Genomic DNA, 23,427 nt, shown 5'->3' with positions numbered 1-23,427 from the left:
TACACCAGCATATTTGCAATGAAATATATAAGCTATACATATCAGGGCACTTATTTGAGGAATCATTTGAAGCATTATGTTACTTAACTTAACTTGTTTTTTGTAAAGGTTATGAAAATAAAATACTTTTTGCTGATAACTGCCATTCTTTCTGAAGAAGTCCGTTTCACTAACCGGAGAAGGCTTTTATTTTGGAGGCAGCAGCAGGAGGCGACGCTGAGCTCGGGTAAATTCAGCAGCTGGGGTTTGCTCAGCGCTGGAAGTTAGCGTGGACTCTCTCTGGGGTAAATGTCGGTGTGTTTTTGTGGACTCACTGTCTTGACACCCTCGCTGGGATTATATAACCTCGGACAGGCTGCTCAGCCCTCAGAACTCGCTCCCACAGCGTCGCACAGATGGGTGAAGAGAAGAAAAGCTCCGCGGGAGTGAAATACTACCGACTGGCAGAGATAGAGAAGCAGAACTCCTTCAAATCGACGTGGATCATCATCCACAACAAAGTCTACGATGTGACCAAGTTTCTGGAGGAGGTGAGCTCGGTGTCGGGGTGTTGGGAGTGCGGCGGTATTATGTGTGTGTGGAAATCAGCCAAAACAGGAAATGAGGAAACTAGACACCCTGAACTGAGAGGGAGAAAAATCCAACCAAACCGCTTTTGAATGCATCTTTAGCAGCTTGTCATTTCACAGTACAGACTGGAGCCTTCTCAGAATCGCAGGGGTCCCAGGAAGGGCCCCAGAGCAACCCGGCAAACTTAAACAATAAGTCAAAGGTCAGATGGGAAGTATCCGAATCAGTGCAGGTGTCTCCGTTATAACGGAGACCGGATTTGTTTGGGTTTTGTGGTTCTATGGAAGCCCAGAAATACCAAAAGACTCTGGACACAGATGGATAGGATTATTGATTAGAAACTGTCAGACTGAACGAGTCGATCCTGGAGTTTTCATTTTTAAACTGATCGTGTTTTATTGGGAAATTGTCAAAAATGTAATTGTGATCTTCAACAGTTTCAATTTCTAATCAAAAACGATTTTGTGACAATAAATGATGGTATTGATCTTTGCATTGATTAAACTGGTCAGACACCTGCTTCACTGACCAGTGTCTGTCGGTACCTAATGAAACGGTGTTTACTGATGTTGGTTTGATGATTTCTTTGTTTCACTGGAACAAAAATGGGAATAAAACAACAAAAAACACATTTCATAATAATAAAAATAAAATAATGATGTATGTAAAAAAATAAATTAAAACATATTTTGGCAGATTTACTTTTTAAACATTAAACTTTTTTTCCAGTTGATCAATAAAATAAATCCTTGTGACGAACGACGCTCAGCCAAATTCTAACGTCGGCCTGATATCAAATATTAGCGGCTCAAGCTGCTCAGACCTGAGTGTTTCCTGTTTGTATGGTCCCCCTGACACCAAACTCAGTGTGTGTTTCAGCCTGTTGGTTCTGTGATGTTGGGCACCAATGATCGGTCAATAACCGTGCTATAATGATCGGAGCATGTGCATCTTTATATGTGGCCTATTTTTGATTTTGATTAAGTTAAGGTGAAGTTACTCTGGGTACCTGCAACATTTAAATAAAAGTTTTAGACTCGAGTTTAGTAGAGTTAGAGAGATGACCCTGTATGCAGAAAATGGCAACAGTGGGAAGGAAGAACTTCCTTTTAACAGGAAGAGACTTCCAACAGAACCAGGCTCAGGCAGGTTTGGCCTCTTTGGGCCTAGAAAACATATGAATGAATAAATGCGTCTGATTGGTCCAGAAAAGGTGTGATGGTTGATATAATGAAGTGGTACCTGGCCGTCTGTGTGCAGGTTTATTGCAGGTGCTGCTCTGCAGCACAGCGATCTAAGGCCGTAAACATGGATCGTTTGAGTTTGCATGCAGCATATGTGACTGCTGCACACACTGACAGCCCCACGACCCTTCACCTCCACCTGCGCTCAGTTTTACACCGTCCCTCTGCTTACATATATTCAGGCTTCAGTTTTCTGCTGATTCACTGGATGAACTCTGCCACAGTTTGCTCTCTGGCTTTGTGCTGCAGACTCTGGTGAATCATTGGCAGGTTGCAGTGATGCAGCTATGGGAGGGGCAGGGTTTATAACATGTGACTACACAAAGAGAGATAATTGGCTCTGACTCACTTCAGATCTAAACCAGATGTGTTTTCATTGTTAATTTAATCCTGGAGACGTCAGCATACGTGTGGAATTGTTCAATTAAAGATGAACAGCAGGAAGTTTTTGTGGTTTTGTGGTCACATGACAGCTAGTCACATGATGTTAATGATTTGGACATGTAACAGTGTAGAGACTAAAGGTCTGGGGACCAGTTTGCAACCATTTGCCAACCTCAGGTCACTGGGAGAAAATGATTATTCTCCAACTGGTTGGCCAGAGGGTGCTGGCAGACCTGAAGGCCAGACATTGACTGCCTGGAAACTACTGGTTGCTAGGGGAAAAATGTATTCACCAACCACTTACTTGTGATTTCTTTGGTCGCTAGGCTTGCAGACTGCTGTGTCACCTGTAATGTAACAGACGCTGCATCTGGAAACATGACAAACAAACCCTTTGAAACATGGCGGCCGCAGCACTGCGGTGGAGCTTTTACTTTGACAGTAAACGTTCTCGATTTCCCGTTTGTGTCACAGTTTCAGGTTTCAGTACCGCTCAGCGAGTAGTTAGCCAGTGTTAGCAGAGAAGTCAGTGTCTTCCATGCAAGCTAGGGGCAAATGTGACAATCGGCTCACAACCAAAACAATCATCAGCCAGAGAAAGCCTGCTCACGCTTTGTTCTGATGATCAATAAAAAGCCCAAAAGTGGCTAACATCCAAACCCTAACAGCCAGTTAGCTACCCCGAGTGTGTTTCCTCTCTTATTAAAAAAAATCTCCCCTGAAGTCATTTATTTTTTATTTTTATGGGGAGTTTCCTCCGTTTATTGATGTTAGCGATTAGCAGACTCTAAGCTAACGTTAGCTAGCGCTAGTCCATGCTGGTGACTAGAACAAAGGAGGCTTCGTTAGCTAGCGCTAGTCCATGCTGGTGACTAGAACAAAGGAGGCTTCGTTAGCTAGCGCTAGTCCATGCTGGTGACTAGAACAAAGGCGGCTTCGTATCCTCAGGATCTGGTTTTAAATACTGCAAAAGTCCAATAATTTATACAATTTAAAGTTTTACTGTAACAAAGCTAACTGCCGCTAATCATTAAGGACTAATCTGTGAGTATTGTGTCATTATTTCATGGACTGTGGTTAGAAGTCTGATTAGCAAATGTCTTTACAAAGGTCAGATTAGTGAGAGCGTCACAGTGTTACGCAGAGAGGCGCGGCGAGGGAAACATCAGACTTTACTCTAAACTGAAGTAATTGTTTTATTGTCTCTTGCCAACATCATGCACATACAGACAGCAACTTCTCAAAATGGCCCCCGATCCATTTCCTGCTCCCTTTAAATACTCTAAAGACCACGCCTTCTCTATACAGACCGGCCTATAAAAGAGCTGCAATTGCGGCAGGCCTCCTTACTCATCCCTGGGTAATTAGAGGGATGAGTAATGGCTTCAACTGTTATAAACTGTTAAAATTAATATGAGTATTGTTTTTGGTTTTGTGTGAAGAAAATCTTAAACTGTAACTAAACCTGTCAGACAAATACAGGGAAACATTTAATACAAGACCCAGATGTGCACTCTAATGTGACACTGAACTCTTTAAGTCTAAAATTAAAACGTACTTATTTAGACTTGCTTATGAGTAACTTAACTATCACTTTAATCACATAAAGCACTTTGACTTGTGCTGAACGTGTGCTATACAAATAAAAGTGCCCTGCTTGGCTATGACTAACAGCCTGGGCCTTCGGCCGCTCGGCTCCTCCCTGCTCACAGCTTATCTGAATGAATGGCGTCTCCTTGTACAGAGTTCAGGGTGTGTTGGCCAACAGCGAACAGATCGAGGCCTCTCAGAGTGCAAAGACGTGCTCAGCAGCGATTCCTGGATCCAGCTGTTTTATAGCAGCTGTCCAGAGGTGAGCCGGGTGCCGTGGGTCACTGCAGGTCAGAGCGAGCCTGTGAATCATTCATTAATGAGACGCAGGTAAAGACAAAGAGGCGATGGGGAGGACGGTCCAATCACAGACCGCGGGCGAGTCTCAGTCTATGTCGATATCTGGTCCCAAACATAACTCGTGTGTAGAGAGGTTTGCAGCGTGTCATCAGATCTGGTCCTGTAAGCCGCCCGACAGAGGCGAGCTGCGGCGTGCACGTCATGTCGGCCATTTTTCCCCAGCCTGCATGTGGGCAGCTCCTGACACCTGATTGCACCACGCAGCTGAAACTCTGCAGCTTCAGCGCTGCGACGGCTTATCTGGCAGACAGGGACACGCACGCCTCTGTTTAATGAGGGCGACCAGCATCTGTGTTACTGTGAGCGTGCACGTGGGCCTGTCACAGCGTGTTACCGTGCCGACCGCAACTGGAACCTAAAGCAATGTGAGGATTTGTGTTTAGCCTCGACTTTGACGAGTGGCTGGTTAGAAATTGTGTGTTTGAAAGTGTGAATGTGTGCGTGAGGAGGTGAACTGACGGCTCTGTGTGTGTCTGTGGTGTCAGCACCCCGGAGGAGAGGAGGTGCTGAGGGAGCAGGCGGGAGGAAACGCCACGGAGAGCTTCGAGGACGTCGGACACTCCACCGACGCCCGAGAGATGGCCAGCAGCATGGTGATCGGAGAGGTGCACCCGGTGAGTGTGTGTGTGTGTCTGTGTGTGTCTGTGTGTGTGTGTGTGAGTCTGTGTCTGTGTGTCTGTGTGTCTGTGTGTCTCTGTGTGTCTCTGTGTGTGTCTGTGTGTGTCTGTGTGTGTCTCTGTGTGTGTCTGTGTGTGTCTGTGTGTGTGTGTGAGTCTGTGTGTGTGTCTGTGTGTGTCTGTGTGTGTGTGTGTCTGTGTCTGTGTGTGTCTGTGTGTGTGTGTGTGTGTGTGTGTGTGTGTGTGAGAGTGTGAGTCTGTGTGTGTGTGTCTGTGTGTGTGTGAGACTTGACTGCACTGTGGGACTGCTGCCTGTGACATCACTGTCTGTGTTTCTGCAGGACGACAGACAGAAACTCTCCCAGCCTGAGGTAAGTGAAGCTGTTTCAGTCAGACTGAGCTGTTATTCACCCCTCCTCTGCAGACGGCCAGAGACCACACCCACGCCACAACTTTAATCACAGCCGATCACAGAAACATGTCAAACGTTTAAACTGAGACAATCTAAAGAGGTGATGGTCTGAGAGCTGCTCACAAACGACAAGAACAAGCTGATTTCCCCCAGAAAACACCAGGCTAATGCTAATGCCTGCTGATTGGTTAGTTAAGGGTTCCAAAGGAAGGGTTCCAAAGGAAGTCTGGCAGATGTTAGGGGGCGTGGCTAAAGCCCAACAGAAAGCTCCACAGGTGCAGACGAAGCAGCGCGTCACGATGTCGAGCTCTTCTTTGCCAAAGTTGACGTTTGTGTTCTGCAGCTCGAGAGCGCCCCCTGCTGTATTTATCACAGTGACCTTTGACCCTTTGATGGGTTTATTGTAAACAGCGATGAAGCCACGAGACTGACTCTTTGTGTTTTACAGGAAACACTGGTGACCACTGTGAAGGAAGAGACCAGGTGATACACACACAGACACAGACACACACACACTCACACACTCACAGACACTCACACAGACACAGACACACACACACACAGACACACACACACACAGACACACAGACACACACACACACACACACACACAGACACACACACAGACACACAGACACACACACAGACACACACACACACACAGACACACACACACACACACACACACACACACAGACACACACACAGACACACACACTCACAGACACACACACACACAGACACAGACACACACACAGACACACACTCACAGACACAGACACACTCACAGACACACACAGACACACAGACACACACACACAGACACACACACACACAGACACAGACACACTCACAGACACACACAGACACACAGACACACACACACAGACACACACACACACACAGACACACACACACACACACAGACACACACACAGACACACACACTCACAGACACACACACTCACAGACACACACAGACACACAGACACACACACACAGACACACACACAGACACACACACACACACAGACACACACACACAGACACACACACACACACACAGACACAGACACACACACACACAGACACACACACACACAGACAGACACACACACACAGACACACACACACAGACACACACAGACACACACACACAGACACACACACACAGACAGACACACACACACAGACACACACACACAGACACACACACACACACACAGACACACACACACACACACACACACACACACACACACACACACAGTGGGTTTGTGTGCACTAACTGTGCGTCTGTCCTGCAGCTGGTGGTCGAACATGCTGATCCCCGCTCTGGTTGCACTCATCGTCACGGTGATATACCACATGTACTCCTCTGAGTGATGTCATCACACACTGATGTGATGTCACCAGCGAGCACCGACTTCTGATTGACAGCCAATAGCAGTGAGAGGTTGCCGTGGCTCCTCCTCCCAGCGTTGGGTGGCGTTTTTAGAGCAGACGAGCGGCGGCTGCAGACCACCTGACCAAATAAACACACCCCCGCAGGAGCGTCTGTTCTAGGATCACCGACTCTACGCCATTAATGACCCTGTAATTCATTTCATCCTGTTTAACCTATCAACCAATGACGTTATGTTAATGAAGTAATTTACATTGTTGAATTCACCGTGACAACGGGCGCCGCAGCGAATCCTCGTGCTCTGAAATTGTGTAGAAATGCAGCAGATGTATAATTTGAACTTTTTATATGTTTGTAACTGAATGTAAATAAAAATGTAAACATGCAGTCAGCAGCTAACGACGCGTCATGTGACTGCGTCACAGCCGCCATGACACTCACCTGTTAAAGTGGACATATTCTGCTCATCCACCATTTTTTTCATAGCTAAATAAAAAAAACGTGAACACTTCCTCTATCTTAACACTGCCCCCTGGTGGTGAAAAATCCCTTTAACTAGCTTTATTGTGATTGGCTGATTTGAACAACAGGTGGGTGGCGCTTCTGTTCCTCTCTGTGACATCAGAGAGACCCAAAAGTAGAAAAAGTGTGGTAAACGGAGCCTTTAGAGCTCACTCACAGGCGTCATTATTAGAAGCTTTTCCCGGACAGGAAGTTTGACGCGGCGGACGCGGAGCAGCAGAATGAGTCCACTTAACTGTACATGATCTCTGAAAATGTTCCACAATTTGCCGTCCAATCATAACGCCTCTCAGACTGCCTGAAGAGCCTGTACGTAAAAGATGGACCCGGCCAACGTGTTCGTGTAAGCTGGTCGCTGTCAATCACAGAGTAGCCACACCCTCAATCATTTGACCCTGAATTGGGACAAAATCTAAACGAGACTAAAACCTGAGACTGAGACCATCAGGAAGATTTTACGAGGTTAAAAAGAGACACTGGCTGCTACACGCACACGTCCATCTTCTACGTACAGTCTACACGCAGTCGAGGTCAGATTTGCTGCCATTTTTTGTTTCATGCTGCTGTGTTTGCAGGAAATTATCGAATAAAAACATTCAGACGTTGAGTTTGTCCAGCTGAGATTTATTCAAAGTGCCTCTGCAAGGCCAGATGACGAACACGAGGCCGTGTTTAAAGAAAGCAGCAGCTGTGATGGATGTGACGGCGTCAAGGATCTCCAGACGAGCAGCGGCGTCCGTGGGATCGCGCAGCTTCTGCTCGTCCAGTCGTGGTCACGGCCGTTTGAGTCCTGATTTACAGAGACACGTGATCGGGTCATGTGACCGGCACTAAATGGCAGAAGTTCTGTGTTTATCTGGACGTGTTTCAGCATCCGTTTACTAATCACATGATCAGAAAGCAGCTCCGCCCACACCTCAGTCTGTCATTACAATCACCGAGCGCAGAGCATCAAAACCAGCAGACTAGAGTGACTCCGATCACGCTCCGTGTTTTCCTTCTGATACCAGAACTTCCTGACGTTCCTCTGCTTTTAAAAACATCTTGTTGTGGATGATGATGATGATGCTGAAGACTGAAGAAACGAGTTTTGTCTCAGTTATTTTACACTCGTGCTCGTTGGTCATCTTACACCTGCTGTACCTACACTTAAATCGTGGTGGGAACACATGAGCTGAGGTATCAGAAGGTCACACGAGGTCACAGGAAGTTGTTTGAGGGTTTTTGTGGGATGTGGGAAACAGTGGAGCTGCAGGATAACAGCGCCCTGGCAGCTTCTCAAAATGAGACGATCGAAACAAAAACGTGAACGTGTAGAAATACAGGTAAGGTCAGAAAACAACTTTAAATCATTCTCAGTCACAAAAGGCTGTGGCTTTTATTTTGAAGTGTCGCTTCCTGTTGAAATGCTGGGATTCCTCTGGGCTGAAGCAGAGATGTTGGAGCTCATCAGCGTTCAGAGATGGAGGCTGAGAGGAAGCAGCTGCGCTGATAAACCGACAGCTCTGCAGCGCCACATGGAGGATACACAGCCGCACGCCGTCACGCACAGCCGCACGCCGTCACACGCCGTCACGCACTCAGGAACCTAAAAACAACACAAGAAGGACACGAGGAGATCATTGGGACAGAAACTAAATGTGTGCCATGAAATTAATTTAAACAGTTTATAGAAGTAAATGCATGAATGTGCCCACAGAGGGAGGTGAAAAGGACAAATGCTGCCACCTAGAGGCGAAATAGACCAACTACAGGCTGCAGCGCTCAGAGGCTGCAGGTTTAAAGGTAAACGAGATGCTCATGAAACGCACACACACAAACACACACACACACATGTGCGGTCGTGTTGTAAAACAGAGGTGTCAAACATAAGGTCTGGGAGCAGCGAACGGCCTGCTAATGGCTCCAGTTTGGTCCAGTGGAGGATGTGAAGGACTGTTACAGCTCTCTGTGCAGACGCTGCACTTCCTGTTCTCCAGTGGAGCCAAAGTGAGAAAATGGCTACAGGACAGTCTGGCCAATCAGCCACCAGAACCTTGTATGTGACCCAGGATATGAAATAACGCTCCTGGTGAGCGGCTTGTGTGGACGCTGCGGTGATGGAGGGGTGGGGTCTTCCACTCGCTGTGCTGCACCTTCGTGTCTCCACTTTGCAGTAATGCTGCTGACGGTTGGTTGTGGAAAATCTGGCAGTGAAGAAATTTCACAACCTGTTGCAACGAGGACTTCCTGTTACGACGTCGCACCCGGATCTGTGAGCTCTTTCAAAAATCATTTCACAAATCTGTGACGAAACAGCTGAAAGCAAAGCTTGATGCTTCAGTGCAGCTGCTCCTGCTGAGTTCAGTCTGCAGAGCTGCAGGACCGACACGTGCACGCCTCGCTCCACCATCACCAGGCTGTGTGACATCATCTAACATGTAGCTGCAGAGCTCAGCTGTGACCTCCGTGATGAGCCTGAACCCCCGGGCTCGTCCGTACCCCCCCACCCTCCAGCTGAAAGTACCTGCAGTTCCTCTAACATCCAGCAGAGGCTCAGCACTCCGTCAGCTCCCACCTTAGACGTTTCCAGCCTGATACAGAGAGCAGATAAAGTCTGTGGCCTCTGTGACTGACAGGTAGCTGCTAGCTTCACCTGAACACCACCTCTGGGCGTGTTTGTGCTGTTGGAGCCTTTTTAATGACATCATGTGACCAATAACATGGCTGCTGTGAGGTTACTGTAGCAACAGAGCGTCTGAGAGCTCCAGCTTTACTCAGAAACTCACGGAGGTCACTGTAGTGCGTCCATACAGGTTAAGGATGGCGTGTTAACCAAGCAAAGGGCGGCTGTGTGACATCACAGCGCCTCTTTCATTCGTGCTCACCTGAGGTCAGAGGTCAAACAACCATTGACTAAAACAGGAGTATTTGTTCCTGCATCAGGTAACAAAGAAACGAACCCAGCTTCAGTTTATAAATATCTTTTGCATAATTAAAGCATAAATGTTGATGTTTACTGATTTTAAAAAGAGAAGCAGTGATGTGCTCCTCACTGACAGGCTGGTGGAGAAAAATCATCCCAGAGTGGAGACGGATTCTTCACCTCTGCCCAGCAACGTGAGAACGGTTCTCATTAAAGATAAAGAACTTGTTGTTCCTCAGTACTGACCACTGCTGGTGTTCAGGCAGCGCTGCTCTGCAGTCACACCTGGTGGGTTGATGGGCTCAGGAGGGAACCTCCTCTCTGCGTCCACGCCACCACCCTCCAATCAGACCAATCCAGGCTGAAGACATCATCACCGCTGAAAACATCTGGAGCTTTAAAAACACCACAGAGGAAACATCTGGCTTGGAAGGCAGAGGACAGGCTCACTCCTCTCACACAACATGTCAGAATCTCTGCTTCCTGTTCGGCTCAGCATCGTTTTACAGGGTGATGACGTCACCAGAAGCAGGAAAACAGCCAGTTCAGTTACTGAACATGAATCATGTGACAACATTCAGGAATCTTTACTTTCCATCAGTGAGCAGTGTCCACGTCACCGTTAAAACGTTTAAACTTCTCTGATTTCATTTTTCCTGCTGTGACATCTGAAACTTTGAAGCGTCCTGACCTCTGAGCACAGAGAGCCAGAGAGAGCAGGAAGTCAGAGCTGAAGGTCAGAGACAGAAGCGAGGAAGGAGCTTTAAATACAGAGGTTTTACGTAGAGATGGAGAGGTTTTACGCACCGCTCAGGTGACCTGGAGGGCGCGTGGCCGGGCACTCAGCGGTACCTGACGGTGTAGTTCTGCCCCTCGTTGTTGTCCCAGAACTCCCCCTCCTCGCACTTTAGGTAAACGGCGAGGTGCACGGCGGAGCCGGGACTTGTGAGGGGCGGGGTGTACACGGTGAAGGCGAAGCGCTCCCCCACCAAACCCGGCTCGTTCGCAGCCACGGGCACCGCCTGCGCGTCCACGTGGGACAGCCAGTCGTTGAAGGTGTACCTCACTCCGACCTCCTTGCCGGCGCAGCCGCTCAGGACCCGCACGTGCCCCCGCACGTCCAGCTGCGTCGCGACGAGCCTCTCCAGACAGACCCGGAGCCGCCGGACTCTCCGCTCCGTGTCCCGGAGCTCCGGCTGGTCCGCGCGCAGGCCGGCGGCGAAGCTGTGGCACAGGCTGCTCAGGAGGTCCTGCTGCTCCAGGGGGAAGCTCCTGTGCCGGGACAGGACCTTGCTGGGGATCTGCGGCTCTTCCAGGGAGCTGAAGTGCTTCACTCGCGCCAGGCTCAGCCCCACGGAGTCCGCGAACTTCACGCTCTTCCTGCCCTCCTCCGCTCCTCCCGGGCAGGCCGGCAGGGACTTTGCTCTCCTCCCGTCCTTCAGGAACCTCTCCAGCTGAGACGCGTCCAGCTCGTCCTCCAGGTCCTCCTCCTCCTCCTCCTCCTCCTGCTGCTCCTCCATCCCTCTCTCCGTGGCACTTTCACGGGTCTGTGGAGGAGAGCTGTTGCCCGGGTGCCTCGCGCTGGTCTTGTCTCCACCTGTCTTCAGACTCCCGCCCCTCGATGACAGCAGAGCGCGTGCGCTGTTCTCACATCAGCTGCTGTCACGTAAACACCTGCGTGCGCACAACAACAACAACAGAGCCACGCGCCGGTGTGAACTCATGTTTCCGGACAGCTGGACTCTGACACGGCAGCCTCGCCTCTGTCAGTGCGCCCCAGGGTGGGTGTGGCTGCAACGTAGCTGCCATCACCAGTGTGTGAATGTGTGTGTGACTGAGTGTAGTGTGAAGCGCTTTGGGGTCCTTAGGGACTGAGTAAAGCGCTGTACACATACAGGCCATTCACATGACCTCCACGAGCCCCTCTTTGAGCTTTTTATGAGTTTTATTTTGAAATTCTGATTGTTTTGACTGCGCGAGCTCAGTCAGACTCCATTATGTAACAGCTGCGTCACTCCTGGGGATAGTAAACAAACCGGTGACGCACTCCTGACGTCACTTTGTTTGCAGTCGGGATTTCGGGAGAAAACGTGGGGGAGTATGTAACCAGCGCTAAATACACCTGTACTAGTGATGGGATTTCCGGCTCTTTTTAGAGAGCCGGCTCTTTCGGCTCGGCTCACTAAAAAGAGCCGGCTCTTCAGGTTGTTTTGTTGCTTTAATTAAACAATTAAGCAAAAGTTCATTTACCTGTTACTACCACACACCAAATCCGGTCGTTGGTACTTGCTGGCTTGTGTAGCCACGAGGTAACAAAAGCTCAACACTGCCCCCTAGCATCCTGGAGCACTTCTGTTGTGTTTTGTACGTGTTTTTTCTCTAGGGGCCACCGTAAATAGACATTTATTTAGTCTGAGTTCCTCTGACAGGATTCACAGAATATAATATTGCAGCTCTCTCTGTTTACGCTGAAGCTTTAAAATCTCTCTAAACTGTCTGTTCTTAAACTCTGGTTGATCTTTATTTAATGTTTTTTATACAGTTTTTCTTCAGCTCGCTTTAACTCTGAAATCTGAAGGAACTGATGTCTCTGTGATGAACAGCAGGACCTCTGCTGTCCACAGCACACTCAGCCTCGAGCCCCCACCGACCCCCAGCTTTGTCAGCGTTTCTGCAGAGCTGCAGGATGACCTGTGACCTCCTGTGTGAGGCCAGGTGAAGAGGCTCCCAACATTAAACCCTCATCTGAACACAGAAAGATCCAGTTAACTGACTTGACCGTCTAATGTCATCGAAGCGTGTAGCGCCATAGAAACAGACGTGATCGTTTCCACAGGCTCCTCCTCCTGCAGCCTGTGGACATGATCAGAGAGGTTTGTGGCGAATCTAAACACTTGAGGTTAAATCCTCCATGTTTGTTCCTCCTTATAAGGTAACGATGGGATGATGTCAGGATGATGGTGATGATGATGTCACGTGTTTGTTTTGGCGGTGTGGATGACGCAGCTGTGAGTCACGTGGAGCGTCGTTACATAACAGAGCAGACTGCGGCTGGACTTCAGCTCTCCGTGACGTCATCGAGCAGCTTTCACCTCTTTTAAACTTTACGGTGTCAAACATGCGGCTCTGGGGCCACAACTGGCCGCCACAGAGGATTCAGGTAACTCCACTGTTTCTTCTGTCCCTGGTCAGGTGACCTCAGCCTTACAGCAACTGTGATTGGTTCGTTTGGAGACAGAACCTCCGCCACCAGCCAGAGTTCTGCTGGAGCAGCACCAGGATCAGAGCTCAGACGGTTCAATCAGGAAACAGGTGATGAAGAAATGACGCCTTCTGTCTCACTGATGACGGTCAGGTGTTCCTCACCTCTCACCTGTCACAGGCTTTTCCCTCACACACACATCCAGGGTTCAGAGCGGAGGATCGAATCATCGACCTGCCAAGTGATGATGACCCGCTCTGCCCCAGAGAGCTGCCCCACTCATCGTGACCTCCACCACTTCCACAAACCTCTGAGGTCTGCCTCTGCACGCGCTCACAACTGTTATGTAACAGTGCTGCTGACTGAGCCACATGACGTCAGACAGGTGTGTGTGTGTGTCCAGAGACTGCTGGATAAGGTGTTTGTGGGCGGAGCCTCGCACGTCAGCGGGTCTGTGTTGTTGTTTTGTTCTTTGTGCACAAACAGGTGAAGGTTGACGGTCTCTTACGTGACGCCGCGTCCGTCTCTGTGACACTGCACGCGCTGTGCTGTCACAGGGGGCGGGGGGCTTTATACAAGCCGCCGGACTCCGGACCCGCCCGCAGCTCACAGGCCGCCTGGCTGCCGGGCACCCATGTCCCGCTCACACCCTCAGATCCACGCCGGCGGAGAGCCCACGGAGAACGGAATGAAGCAGGAGGAGGAGGAGGAGGCGGATGAGGAAGACCTGGACGACGAGCTGGACGCGTCTCAGCTGGAGAGGTTCATGCGGGACCGGAGGAGAGCAAAGTCCCTGCCGGCGTACCCGGCGCTGCTGAACGGACCCCACGGAGCGGAGGAGGGCAGGAAGCGCGTGAAGTTCGCGGACTCCATGGGGCTGAGCCTGGCGCGAGTGAAGCACTTCAGCTCCCTGGAAGAGCCGCAGATCCCCAGCAAGGTCCTGTCCCGGCACAGGAGCTTCCCCCTGGAGCAGCAGGACCTCCTGAGCAGCCTGTGCCACAGCTTCGCCGCCGGCCTGCGCGCGGACCTCCCGGAGCTCCGGGACACGGAGCGGAGAGTCCGGCGGCTCCGGGTCTGCCTGGAGAGGCTCGCCGCCACGCAGCTGGACGTGCGGGGGCACGTGCGGGTCTTGAGCGGCTGCGCCGGCAAGGAGGTCGGAGTGAGGTACACCTTCAACGACTGGCTGTCCCACGTGGACGCGCAAGCGGTGCCCGAGGCTGCGAACGAGCCGGGTTTGGTGGGGGAGCGCTTCGCCTTCACCGTGTACACCCCGCCCCTCGCAGACCCCGGCTCCGCCGTGCACCTCGCCGTTTACCTGAAGTGCGAGGAGGGGGAGTTCTGGGACAACAACGAGGGGCAGAACTACACCGTCAGGTACCGCTGCGTGCCCGGCCACGCGCCCTTTGTCAGCGCCGCCTTCCACGCCACCTGAGCCGTGCATAAACCTCTCCACCTCTGCGTAAAACCTCTCCACCTCTGCGTAAAACCTCTCCACCTCTGCGTAAAACCTCTCCATCTCTGCGTAAAACCTCTCCACCTCTGCGTAAAACCTCTCCACCTCTGCGTAAACCAGCTGCTGTGCACCTGTCTCTCTCTGTCCCGTGCTCAGATCAGTGAAGCCGAGTTATTCTCAGGCTTCACCGTTTCCTTGATTTTAAACCTTTGGTGCCTTTTTTTAAACCGACCTCTGACGCTGAGCCTTTGATGTGTTTAAAGGACCGCAGCACAACTCAGAGACAGTTCCAGATGTTTCTCTCAGACGCTTTAAACTGCTGACAGTTTCACAGGTAACCCAACGATCCGCTCTTGGACTCCCGCTCTTGATTTGAAGAATAGACGGATTAACTGCTGATTTTGACATTGACATGATTTGATATTGACATTTTCCGTCACGCTTGGGCTTGGTGTGACGTCACAGAGTAATGAAACTGTTTGATTTTTGTGACCTGATTAAAAATGAAGCTGATGTCCAGTTTTGTCCTTTGAAACAAATAAAAGTGACGCTGGAAGCCGGAAGTCTTTGTTTTTCTTCAGTGTGCAGATTCATCCTGATTTATTTTGTGCTTTGGTTGCATTTAGAGTTTCTTTCATACAGAAATGTTTCATCGTGTTTATTTGGACCCAACAACCTTTGTTGAGGCCGTTGTTTCTGTTTCCATGTGTGTTAGTTTTGTGTTGTGTGTGTTTGTGTGCAGGTCGTCCACAGAGAAGCTTCTCCATCAGCTGCAGGAGGTGCTTCAGACGTCTGTCTTTGCTCTGCTGCAGCCTCTGAGCGCGCTCACATTAAAGTGGGCGTTGCCTGCTTCAGTCAGGGTCATCATCAGAGCAGATCGGTTTGAGGCTCTGAGCTGAGGTTGAAGGTTCAAATGCAGCTTTCAGCTTCTTGTTTCTAGAAAGTGAGTTTGTAATGGTTCCCACCACTGCCACAGTGGGACCTCCACACTGCTGTGGACATAGGCGAGCAGCTCAGCAGGGTTGGAGAAGGGACACAGCTGTGAGGGTCTCAGGTTCAAGTTCAGCTTAAGTAAACTGCCCTTATCTGCTGGTTTGGATTCATTTTTCTGTGTTTGAGCTCAAACACGAGCGATGTCAGTGAGTCTCAGCTGCAGCCACGTTTCACACTTCAGTCAGATCAGCTCTTCATTAGTGCGCGACAGTGTTTGTGTCTTTGTCCTGTCAGAGCAGGTCGGCGTGTGACTCTGGGCCTCCTCTCAGAGGTTCAGATCCCACTTGAAGTTTGGCTTCAGTTCCTCGTGTCACAGATCAGTGGCGCGGTCCGACTGCAGAGTTAATGTTTGGGTCTGCAGCTCTGAAAGTTTCCTTTTTCCATGAAATGATTCCAGTTTGCTCCCGTTTACAGTCCAGCTGCAGGATTTTGGAGCGGCTCATTTTTATGGCAAAAAGTTTGAATGTTCATAATGAATGCAGTCAGTTTTTAATGTCATCTATCAAATACTTTTCCAACAGATATCTAGAGGATAACTGTGTGATTGGTGCATTTTAACCTGAAGCATCAGCCTCTGACAGAGCAGCGGGTCTTGAACAGAAATCAGATCTGCAGACTCGGGTTCAAACCTCCTGATGTGTTTGTGTTTGTGTGAGTGAATCTCAGCCTGTGAAGCATGAAAACAACATTTTCTATATTTTAGTGTTAAAGCTTTTCTGCTTTATTTTGCAGTAAAGTGAAATTCAAACATTCTGATAATCTTCTGCTGTAACAGGATGACTTTATATTTGAACAGGTCAGATACTGACACAGCCTGAGGTCACATAGTTAAACAATGATCACTGAAAACAGGCTGATGGACTGAGACAAATATAGATCCATACTTATAAACCTCTCTGTATATAAACACGGCGGTCGAGCAGCAGACAGAATGACTCAGCAGCGTTTCCACAGTCCTGACCTCGACCCCGTAAACTTATCATGGAGCTCGCTGACGGTTGGCGTCTGCCAGAGGAGAGAAACTCTTTATTCGATGAACTCAAATAAGAGTTTTTCTCCGCTGCCTGAAGAGGTCGGATGTCCAGCCAGACTGGAGCTTCATGTACGTTTCACTAAAGTTTTCTCAGCATGCATCATTTTCATTATCACTGTTACAGGCGGCAACCTGGAGATTTAAAATCAGATATTAAAATATGATGGAGAGCACTTCAGATGTCACAGGAAGGTCCAAGAACAAATTCAGAGGTGGCTCTAGACTTGTTCACCGCTCTGACGAGAACACAGCAACGCTGCACAAACACGCAGCGTCTGATGCTCGCCGTGGCCTCGAGGGTCAAAGTCCAGAGGTCCTCCCGAACCGCTGCTGTTGACCAACCTGAGCACATCTGTTTGGTCTGTCAACACGGACGGCGGCGCCCAGCGATGGAGGAAGGTTTCGGTCGAAGCTGGATCATCACATAATCTGCTGCTGCCAGAGTCCACTGGAAAATCAGCCAATTTAAGAATTTGGTCTGTCTGTCAGGCTGGCAAGGCCCCGAACACTACAGTACCCATGAGCCTCTGCTGCAGGCTGTGGACACGAGGCTTTAAACTCAAACGTTACCTTTACAACTTTTTTGGCTTCCTAAATATTTCAAGTCCTGCTTCTTTCAGTTACGACAGCCGGAGCTCCCAGCCAACGTCTACGGACGTGTCGTTCACCTTTTCCTTACCTGCAGGTTTCACTGCTGCAGTTCATTATGGTCTCGACCAGGCCTCCATCCATCGTCTTCAGATGGTCGCCTGCTAACTGGTACCCAACATAGAGAGCATATAACCCCAGTGTTAGCTTCTCTCTGTCGCCTACAGGATCCAATTTAAACGTTTACTTTTTGTTTTTAAGTCTCTTAGCGCCCGAGCTCTTCTTACCTGTCTGAGCTCCTCTCTGTTCGTGCTCCAGGGAAAACCACGAGGTCCAGCTCAAAATGACCGCTGTCCATCCCACGGACTGATCTCACATCCCGTGGTGACAGATGCTTCTGTGTGGCAGGTCCCAGAGTCTCTCTTTAAATATTAGATCTGCACAAACACTTTAATTTAAATCACGACTAAAGAGACATTTTTATGTCCTGGCTTCTAACACACTGACCCAAACATTTGTCTTATTTTAATACTTTTAGTTATTGTTTTAATTCTTTTCTTGTCCTATCATTGTTTTTTATTGTTTTTATTGTTTTACATTGTTTCTTTTTAATCACATTTTTATATTGTGAAGCACTTTGTGCAGCATCGTCCGTCTGCAAACGTGCTGTAGAAATAAATTTGACCTTGATGTTAATAATGCTAACGTTAAGCCTTAATGATCACTATGACTAAAACAGTGTTTTATCAGGATGTAAACGTGTATATTTTAATCTGGAAGTCTGACCCACTGCTGGAGCCTCTAGTGGTCATTAGAGGAAGTGCAGTTGATGCGGCTTCCTCTTTCAGCCTGAGAGGTGATTGGTTGGCTAATCGTGGCTGCTTCTTTGTCTTTAGCAGAGTGAGTATGTGAAGCCTGAGCTTGGGGTGGAGGATGACGGAGGTGGTGTGTAGATTTTGGCTGAACGCGCCGTGGGTCTGAGGTCCTGTGTGCAGAAGCAGCTCGTGCACGTGGCGTCTCTGCAGAACGGCGGCGGAGCGTCCTGTGCTCGTCTGATGAAACGGCGGCCTCAGATTGAGCAACGTGATCTCTCACGCCGCGTCGCTGTGGAACTGGGTCACTCTTAAACCAACAAGGCTCTATTATTAGCCCCTCCTCCTCCCACTGACCACGCTTCAGCCCACAGCTGGACTCAGGTGTGTTCAAACACAAGCTCATTGGCCGGTTTCAGCTGGATTCACAGGGGTCGAGTTCAGCCGCCGTGATGTCGCCTGTCAGAAGTGCGAGTGCTCAGCTTCATGTTCAGACAGCAGGACGGACGCTCTGACCAATCACGTCCCAGAGCTCAGACTCCAGGTGTGTTAGCACCATCACCTCGCAGCAGGTGGAGGAGCATGTTCTCCCTGAGCTCCACAGCTCCCTGCAGCTGCAGGACGACCTGTCCAGGTGTGCCGCCTCTCACCTGCGACAGCTGAGCGCTGCGTCAGTGCACACAGTGATTCAGACTCAGACACTCGAACACTTCATTCATCTTTATTCCATCTGGAAGCTTTTAAACTCAAAATCTGATTAAAGTGAATTTAATTACGAATGTTTCAGTTTCTCAGTGAACGCATCATCGCTGACCCGTGACTCATCAAACGTTCTGATTGGTGTGTCCCAGAAAACAAAACTCAAGCACTAAACTCCACCACTCCTACATCTCCCATAATGCATCTCCCCTCTCCCCCCCCGTTCACAGTGACATTAAAGAGTTTAATCCAGAAGAGGAGCTGCAGGTTTTCTTGCTTTTGGAGGTCGGGGCAGTGATTTGCTCGCTGATGTCAACTCTGTCTGACTCCGCCTCCTCTTAATCGACCACAGTCTTCTGGGCCTCGTACATCTTCCCTATGGAGACCTGCACAGACACAAACATCAAAGGATTTTAACTTATTATTAACCCTTTAAGAACGACCATAGAACCAAGTCCACCAGAGCTTATATTATATGTTTACATGCTGTGGAGCCATTTTTGGGAGCATTTCAAGTTGCTATACATCAATACAACCATTACAGCCTAAATTTTAATAATATGTCTGCATTAAGTGCATAGTAATTACATAAATTGCAAAAAAGTGCAACAAACTACAAAAAAATTGAAAATCGTTTTTGTTTTTTAACATATATTTCTAGTTAGAGAAATTTAAGAGGCTTATCCCTCAAAACTGTAAATACAAAAAAGTTGCACAAAATAGTTTCCCACCACAGGAAATTTATTTTGAGTGTTTTCATAGTTTTATTTTTGAAATACACCAATTTTTATATACTGCAGGAAAAACGAAAATAATTATTATAATGCAAATTTGCAAAAAAGCAGCATATGCATCAAAATAAACTATTTCCAGCAGTGCAATATGAGTCCTAAGCATCCCAGAAACCACACAGAAAGTCATAAAGTCAAAGATAACTTTTAAAAACACCAGTATAGGCTCATGAGGCCTTGATGGTAAAAAACTACATTTCTGCAAAATGACGTCACTTCTGGTTTCGGGCAGGTCATGGCGGACATGCGATAGTTCGCGCTGATGGACGTAGGAAGTGTTACGAACAGCTGATCTGATCGGCAAAGCGTGTTTCTGGAATATTATGTTTTTGTTGCTGCAAGTGCTTTTTATGCAGTTTTTGCAAAGTTATATGTGGAAGGAAACTGTGACCGAGGACAAGCTGATGGCATAAGATGTAAGTACAACTCCTCCGGTTTCATATGCAAAAAAAATTATTGCGCTAGCTCACGTGGTTGCAGTGCTACCAGGATTTAAAAATAGTTACGCAAAACAGAGCGTGCTGCTCTGACCGGTTTTAAAGGGTTAACCTCGTCTGAATCATCGACGCAGACGTGGAAATATCCCCTCAGGGTCAGGCTCAGACCCACAGACCGAGCTCTGCAACCCTGTGTGTGTGTCTGTGTGTGTGTTTCATGCCCAGAGAGCCTCATTGCTGTGTTATGTCAACAGTGCTGAGCTGAACTCTGTTGTCAAATAGAAGAGCCAATTATAGTAGAGTGTGGACAGCTGGACTGTCTGTACGTGTGCAGTGTGTGTGTGTGTGTGTGTGTGCAGTGTGTATGTGTGTTGGAGCCACAGTTCATGATTGATTTTGTGTTTATCTGTGCTGAAGCACAGCGGAGCGGCACAGCGTGGCCCAGAACACTCGGACGTTCTGCCCGAACGCTGAGTTCACTGGACGCTCGAGGACAGAGCAGCAGATCCTGAACGACAGCTGGTAGTGAGACTGAGTGCAGAACGGGCTGCACGTTGTGACATTTGATCAGCCCGTGACCTCTCGCAGTTACCGAGCTCACACACTCCCGGTGCACTGAAGAGCGAGTGCAGCGAAGGAAAGACGGCTGTAGGTTTATGAAACGATCTCTGATTCACTTTGTTTGTTAGAATCACTCAAACTTTATTTCACGTTATTCTTTCTTTCTGGGTTTTTATTCTTTAAGTCATTTCTTCATTTACATGGTTTTATTTTATTTAGATTATATTTTATAAATGATTTATTTATGGATTAATTCTATAATACTGATCACTTAAGATTTAAATTAAAACTGATGTGAAACTTTGATGTTTCACCTTTTGACTGACTTTAAATTGATTATGAGGACATGTTGTTGAGTCTGCCATCTGTGAAGTGCTGCTGACTGATTAAGTGATTGATTAATTGATTGATTACCTGATTAAAGAGCTCATGGATCGTTGTCTCATGTCTAAAGCTTACAGGATTAACGGCGTTCCCGTGATGGGATCGTCTATGTGTGTGGTTATTCCTCTGCAGCACCACCAGGGGGCACAATCACTCCACAGACAACTGTCCCCTGCACCTCCCTCCAGCTCATCTATTAGCACCCCCCCCCTCCCCCCGCATACACCACAAATAAAAAAACCCTCTCTTTTACTTTCTCTCCATCAGAGGAGCCCCTCGCTCGCCCGGTCAGAGTGTGTGAGGTCCTGATTGGCTGAAGCGTGGTGTAGGAGGGAGGGGGGGTGGTGTAGTGGTGGTGGTGAGGCGAGATGAGGCGGGAGGCTCTGTGAGCCAATCGGCTGCGAGGAGGCTTGGCTCTCATGTAAATTGTTGCGGCTGAGCTCGAACAAAGGGACGGCCTTGCTCGCTCTCGTCGTGTCTGAGCCGCTCGCTCTCCTGCGTTTCACATCTGCTCACATCCGTCTCTCCTTCAGCTGCCGTCCCTTCATGAATAATAGAAGGAGAGCAGCTCCAAATAAACACCAGTAAACCCAGTAATGCTTCACCGTTGTCTCCCAGTTCAAACTGCAGGGTTCATGAAAGCAGAGCATGCTGGGAAACTCAGGCTCACGGTGAGTTCAGGGGCTGCTGGTGAGGAAAGGCCATCAGGCCACGCCTCCACTGATCTTAACCTCACGTCAGAAACGACATTTATGGCTGATTGCCACTTTATTAGGAACACTAACATCTGCTGTTAACTGTCATCCTAAGATGTTACGACGCGATGTGCCGCGGCGCGCTCTGTCTGTAACAGGAAGTGTTTCACGAGCAGAACAACATTTCATCTTCTGCGTGAAACTAAACTGTTCATGTAAAGTAACTACACATCACATCGATGCAGACCACAGCGGCTGTGATTGGCTTGTTCAGACCCATCATCTCCTCCAATCCCAACCTTCTCTGGGAGGTTGATGGTTCGATCTGTTGATGGTTCGATCTGTTGCTGCTCCAGATTGCCGTTGTCAGACACTGATGTAAGGGTCCCGGTGTAATCAGCTCACACCTGCACCTTTAACTACCAAGGAGCTCAGCTTGGTTCCCAGAGGTGTGCACGGCTGCACTTTTGAATGTTTCCTCTTCCTGTTCCCGGACTTGGTGCTGTTCGAACCACAGCTCCAGCTCTGATATCTGTCCACTATGATAAGCTCCTCTTCTTCCCCCGACCTGCCACAGCGGCCTCAGTGGAAGGCCGCCCCTCCCTGAGCTCGGTTCTATTGGAGGTCTACTCCTGTTAACGAGGCTCGTCTGATCATCGGGGTTCTGTCGCTGATGCTTCAGGGTCTTTGTCTCACTGTGAAGCACCACATTTAAATAAAACTGAATTCGAGTTTTCATTATCATTCATTTAGAAAGATATGAGGATTCTGTAAAACATATGCAGCGAGGCTTGGCACGCCGAAGCCTCCTGAGAGCTCTCTCCTACATAAAGACAATCACAGTGATGAGAGTTATAATGGGAAGCTAAACTTAGCCTTCCTCATATACCTTCAAATCCATCGGCTCAGCTTCAAACCCGCTCACACAGAACAAGTGGGAGCCGTATGGAAACCATGAGCACGCACTCCTCTCTCCCTGCTGAGTCGTGACTGGCTGACCTTCAGTCCCACTCCCACCAGGCAGGAGGTGTAAGATTAACATCACACTGCTGCACTCGATCCAGCTCGCACGGCAGACTGAGGAGGACTGAATGAAGAGCCTCCGTATGCCAAGTCTGAAATATCACAGCTGCTGCTCTGACAGCGTCTCTGCAATCCAGACATGTGCTCTAAACTTAATCGAGCCTCGTCAAGTCAAATGGAACCACATCCATATTCATAACGGTCTATGAAAGGTGCAGTTAACCATCAAAGCTGCACACAGGGACAAATGTGCAACAAATCTCTCTCATTCGTATTCAACGAAAAAGGCTCAGAGTGAGAAATCTCAAACGCACCAACAAACATCATTCAGTAAAACGAAATAAAATATACGTTGTTCTGAAACAACGAGCTGAACACAACATGAATACATGTTTGTGTCTATGATGCTAATCTTTAAAGAGCTGACTGAGATGGTACCAGCCATCATTTAAATAGATGTGTTTTAGAGCCCAGGAGCTCCTGTCATCATGTAACAATCAGCGAAGGCCCTGCTACAAAACTGTTAGACTGTCAAAATGAGACAAGTAATTGAACCCAAAACCCATCTTATCCTAACAAAACAAATCAAAAACAAACCAATTAACTAACAAAACAAAAAACCCAAGAAAAGTCTTTGAAACCTAACCCAAACTGAGAATTCTTCAGAGTCTCAAATTAACCGAGAACTCTTCGGGGTCTAAAATTAACCGAGAACTCTTCAGAGTCTAAAATTAACAGAGAACTCTT

General features: G+C 48.5%; 4 protein-coding genes across 4 annotated transcripts in view; 2 read left to right on the top strand and 2 right to left on the bottom strand.

The window, feature by feature from the left end:
• The first annotated feature begins 230 nt into the window (after positions 1 to 230).
• cyb5a (cytochrome b5 type A (microsomal)) lies at positions 231 to 7,711 on the top strand. Its single transcript, XM_087846642.1, has 5 exons — positions 231 to 530; positions 4,634 to 4,762; positions 5,107 to 5,136; positions 5,626 to 5,660; positions 6,485 to 7,711. The coding sequence occupies exons 1-5, from the start codon at positions 396 to 398 to the stop codon at positions 6,561 to 6,563; spliced, it is 408 nt and encodes a 135-aa protein (XP_087702768.1). The 5' UTR covers positions 231 to 395; the 3' UTR covers positions 6,564 to 7,711.
• Positions 7,712 to 8,635: 924 nt separating this feature from the next.
• LOC148101653 (protein phosphatase 1 regulatory subunit 3G-like) lies at positions 8,636 to 11,535 on the bottom strand. Its single transcript, XM_087846644.1, has 2 exons — positions 10,862 to 11,535; positions 8,636 to 8,692 (listed from the first exon to the last, which is right to left on the bottom strand). The coding sequence occupies exons 1-2, from the start codon at positions 11,527 to 11,529 to the stop codon at positions 8,677 to 8,679; spliced, it is 684 nt and encodes a 227-aa protein (XP_087702770.1). The 5' UTR covers positions 11,530 to 11,535; the 3' UTR covers positions 8,636 to 8,676.
• Positions 11,536 to 13,707: 2,172 nt separating this feature from the next.
• On the top strand, positions 13,708 to 14,845 carry ppp1r3g (protein phosphatase 1 regulatory subunit 3G). Its single transcript, XM_006808255.3, has one exon. It carries the CDS (start codon positions 13,846 to 13,848, stop codon positions 14,641 to 14,643), a length of 798 nt encoding a protein of 265 aa, XP_006808318.2. The 5' UTR covers positions 13,708 to 13,845; the 3' UTR covers positions 14,644 to 14,845.
• Positions 14,846 to 18,795: 3,950 nt separating this feature from the next.
• lyrm4b (LYR motif containing 4) overlaps positions 18,796 to 23,427 on the bottom strand; it is a 44,572-nt gene continuing 39,940 nt past the window's right edge. The window contains exon 3 of the mRNA XM_087845686.1: positions 18,796 to 19,175. Coding sequence (XP_087701812.1) covers positions 19,128 to 19,175 — 48 coding nt within the window. The 3' untranslated portion in view covers positions 18,796 to 19,127. The remainder of the gene's footprint in view (positions 19,176 to 23,427) is intronic.

This window comes from Neolamprologus brichardi, chromosome 9, assembly GCF_056152115.1.
Source record: "Neolamprologus brichardi isolate AB-2024 chromosome 9, ASM5615211v1, whole genome shotgun sequence".
Lineage (NCBI taxonomy): Eukaryota > Metazoa > Chordata > Actinopteri > Cichliformes > Cichlidae > Neolamprologus > Neolamprologus brichardi.
The sequence above is the reverse complement of the archived record's forward strand: the minus strand, read 5'-3'. Positions and strand labels throughout refer to the sequence as shown.

Bases quoted from the DNA above. Each gene is read 5' to 3' on its own strand.
- cyb5a (XM_087846642.1), top strand. From the start codon at position 396: ATGGGTGAAGAGAAGAAAAGCTCCGCGGGAGTGAAATACTACCGACTG. The intron at 531-4,633 runs GTGAGCTCGGTG...CTGTGGTGTCAG, and splicing joins TGACCAAGTTTCTGGAGGAG to CACCCCGGAGGAGAGGAGGT. The intron at 5,661-6,484 runs GTGATACACACA...TCTGTCCTGCAG, and splicing joins ACTGTGAAGGAAGAGACCAG to CTGGTGGTCGAACATGCTGA.
- LOC148101653 (XM_087846644.1), bottom strand. From the start codon at position 11,529: ATGGAGGAGCAGCAGGAGGAGGAGGAGGAGGAGGAGGACCTGGAGGAC.
- ppp1r3g (XM_006808255.3), top strand. From the start codon at position 13,846: ATGTCCCGCTCACACCCTCAGATCCACGCCGGCGGAGAGCCCACGGAG.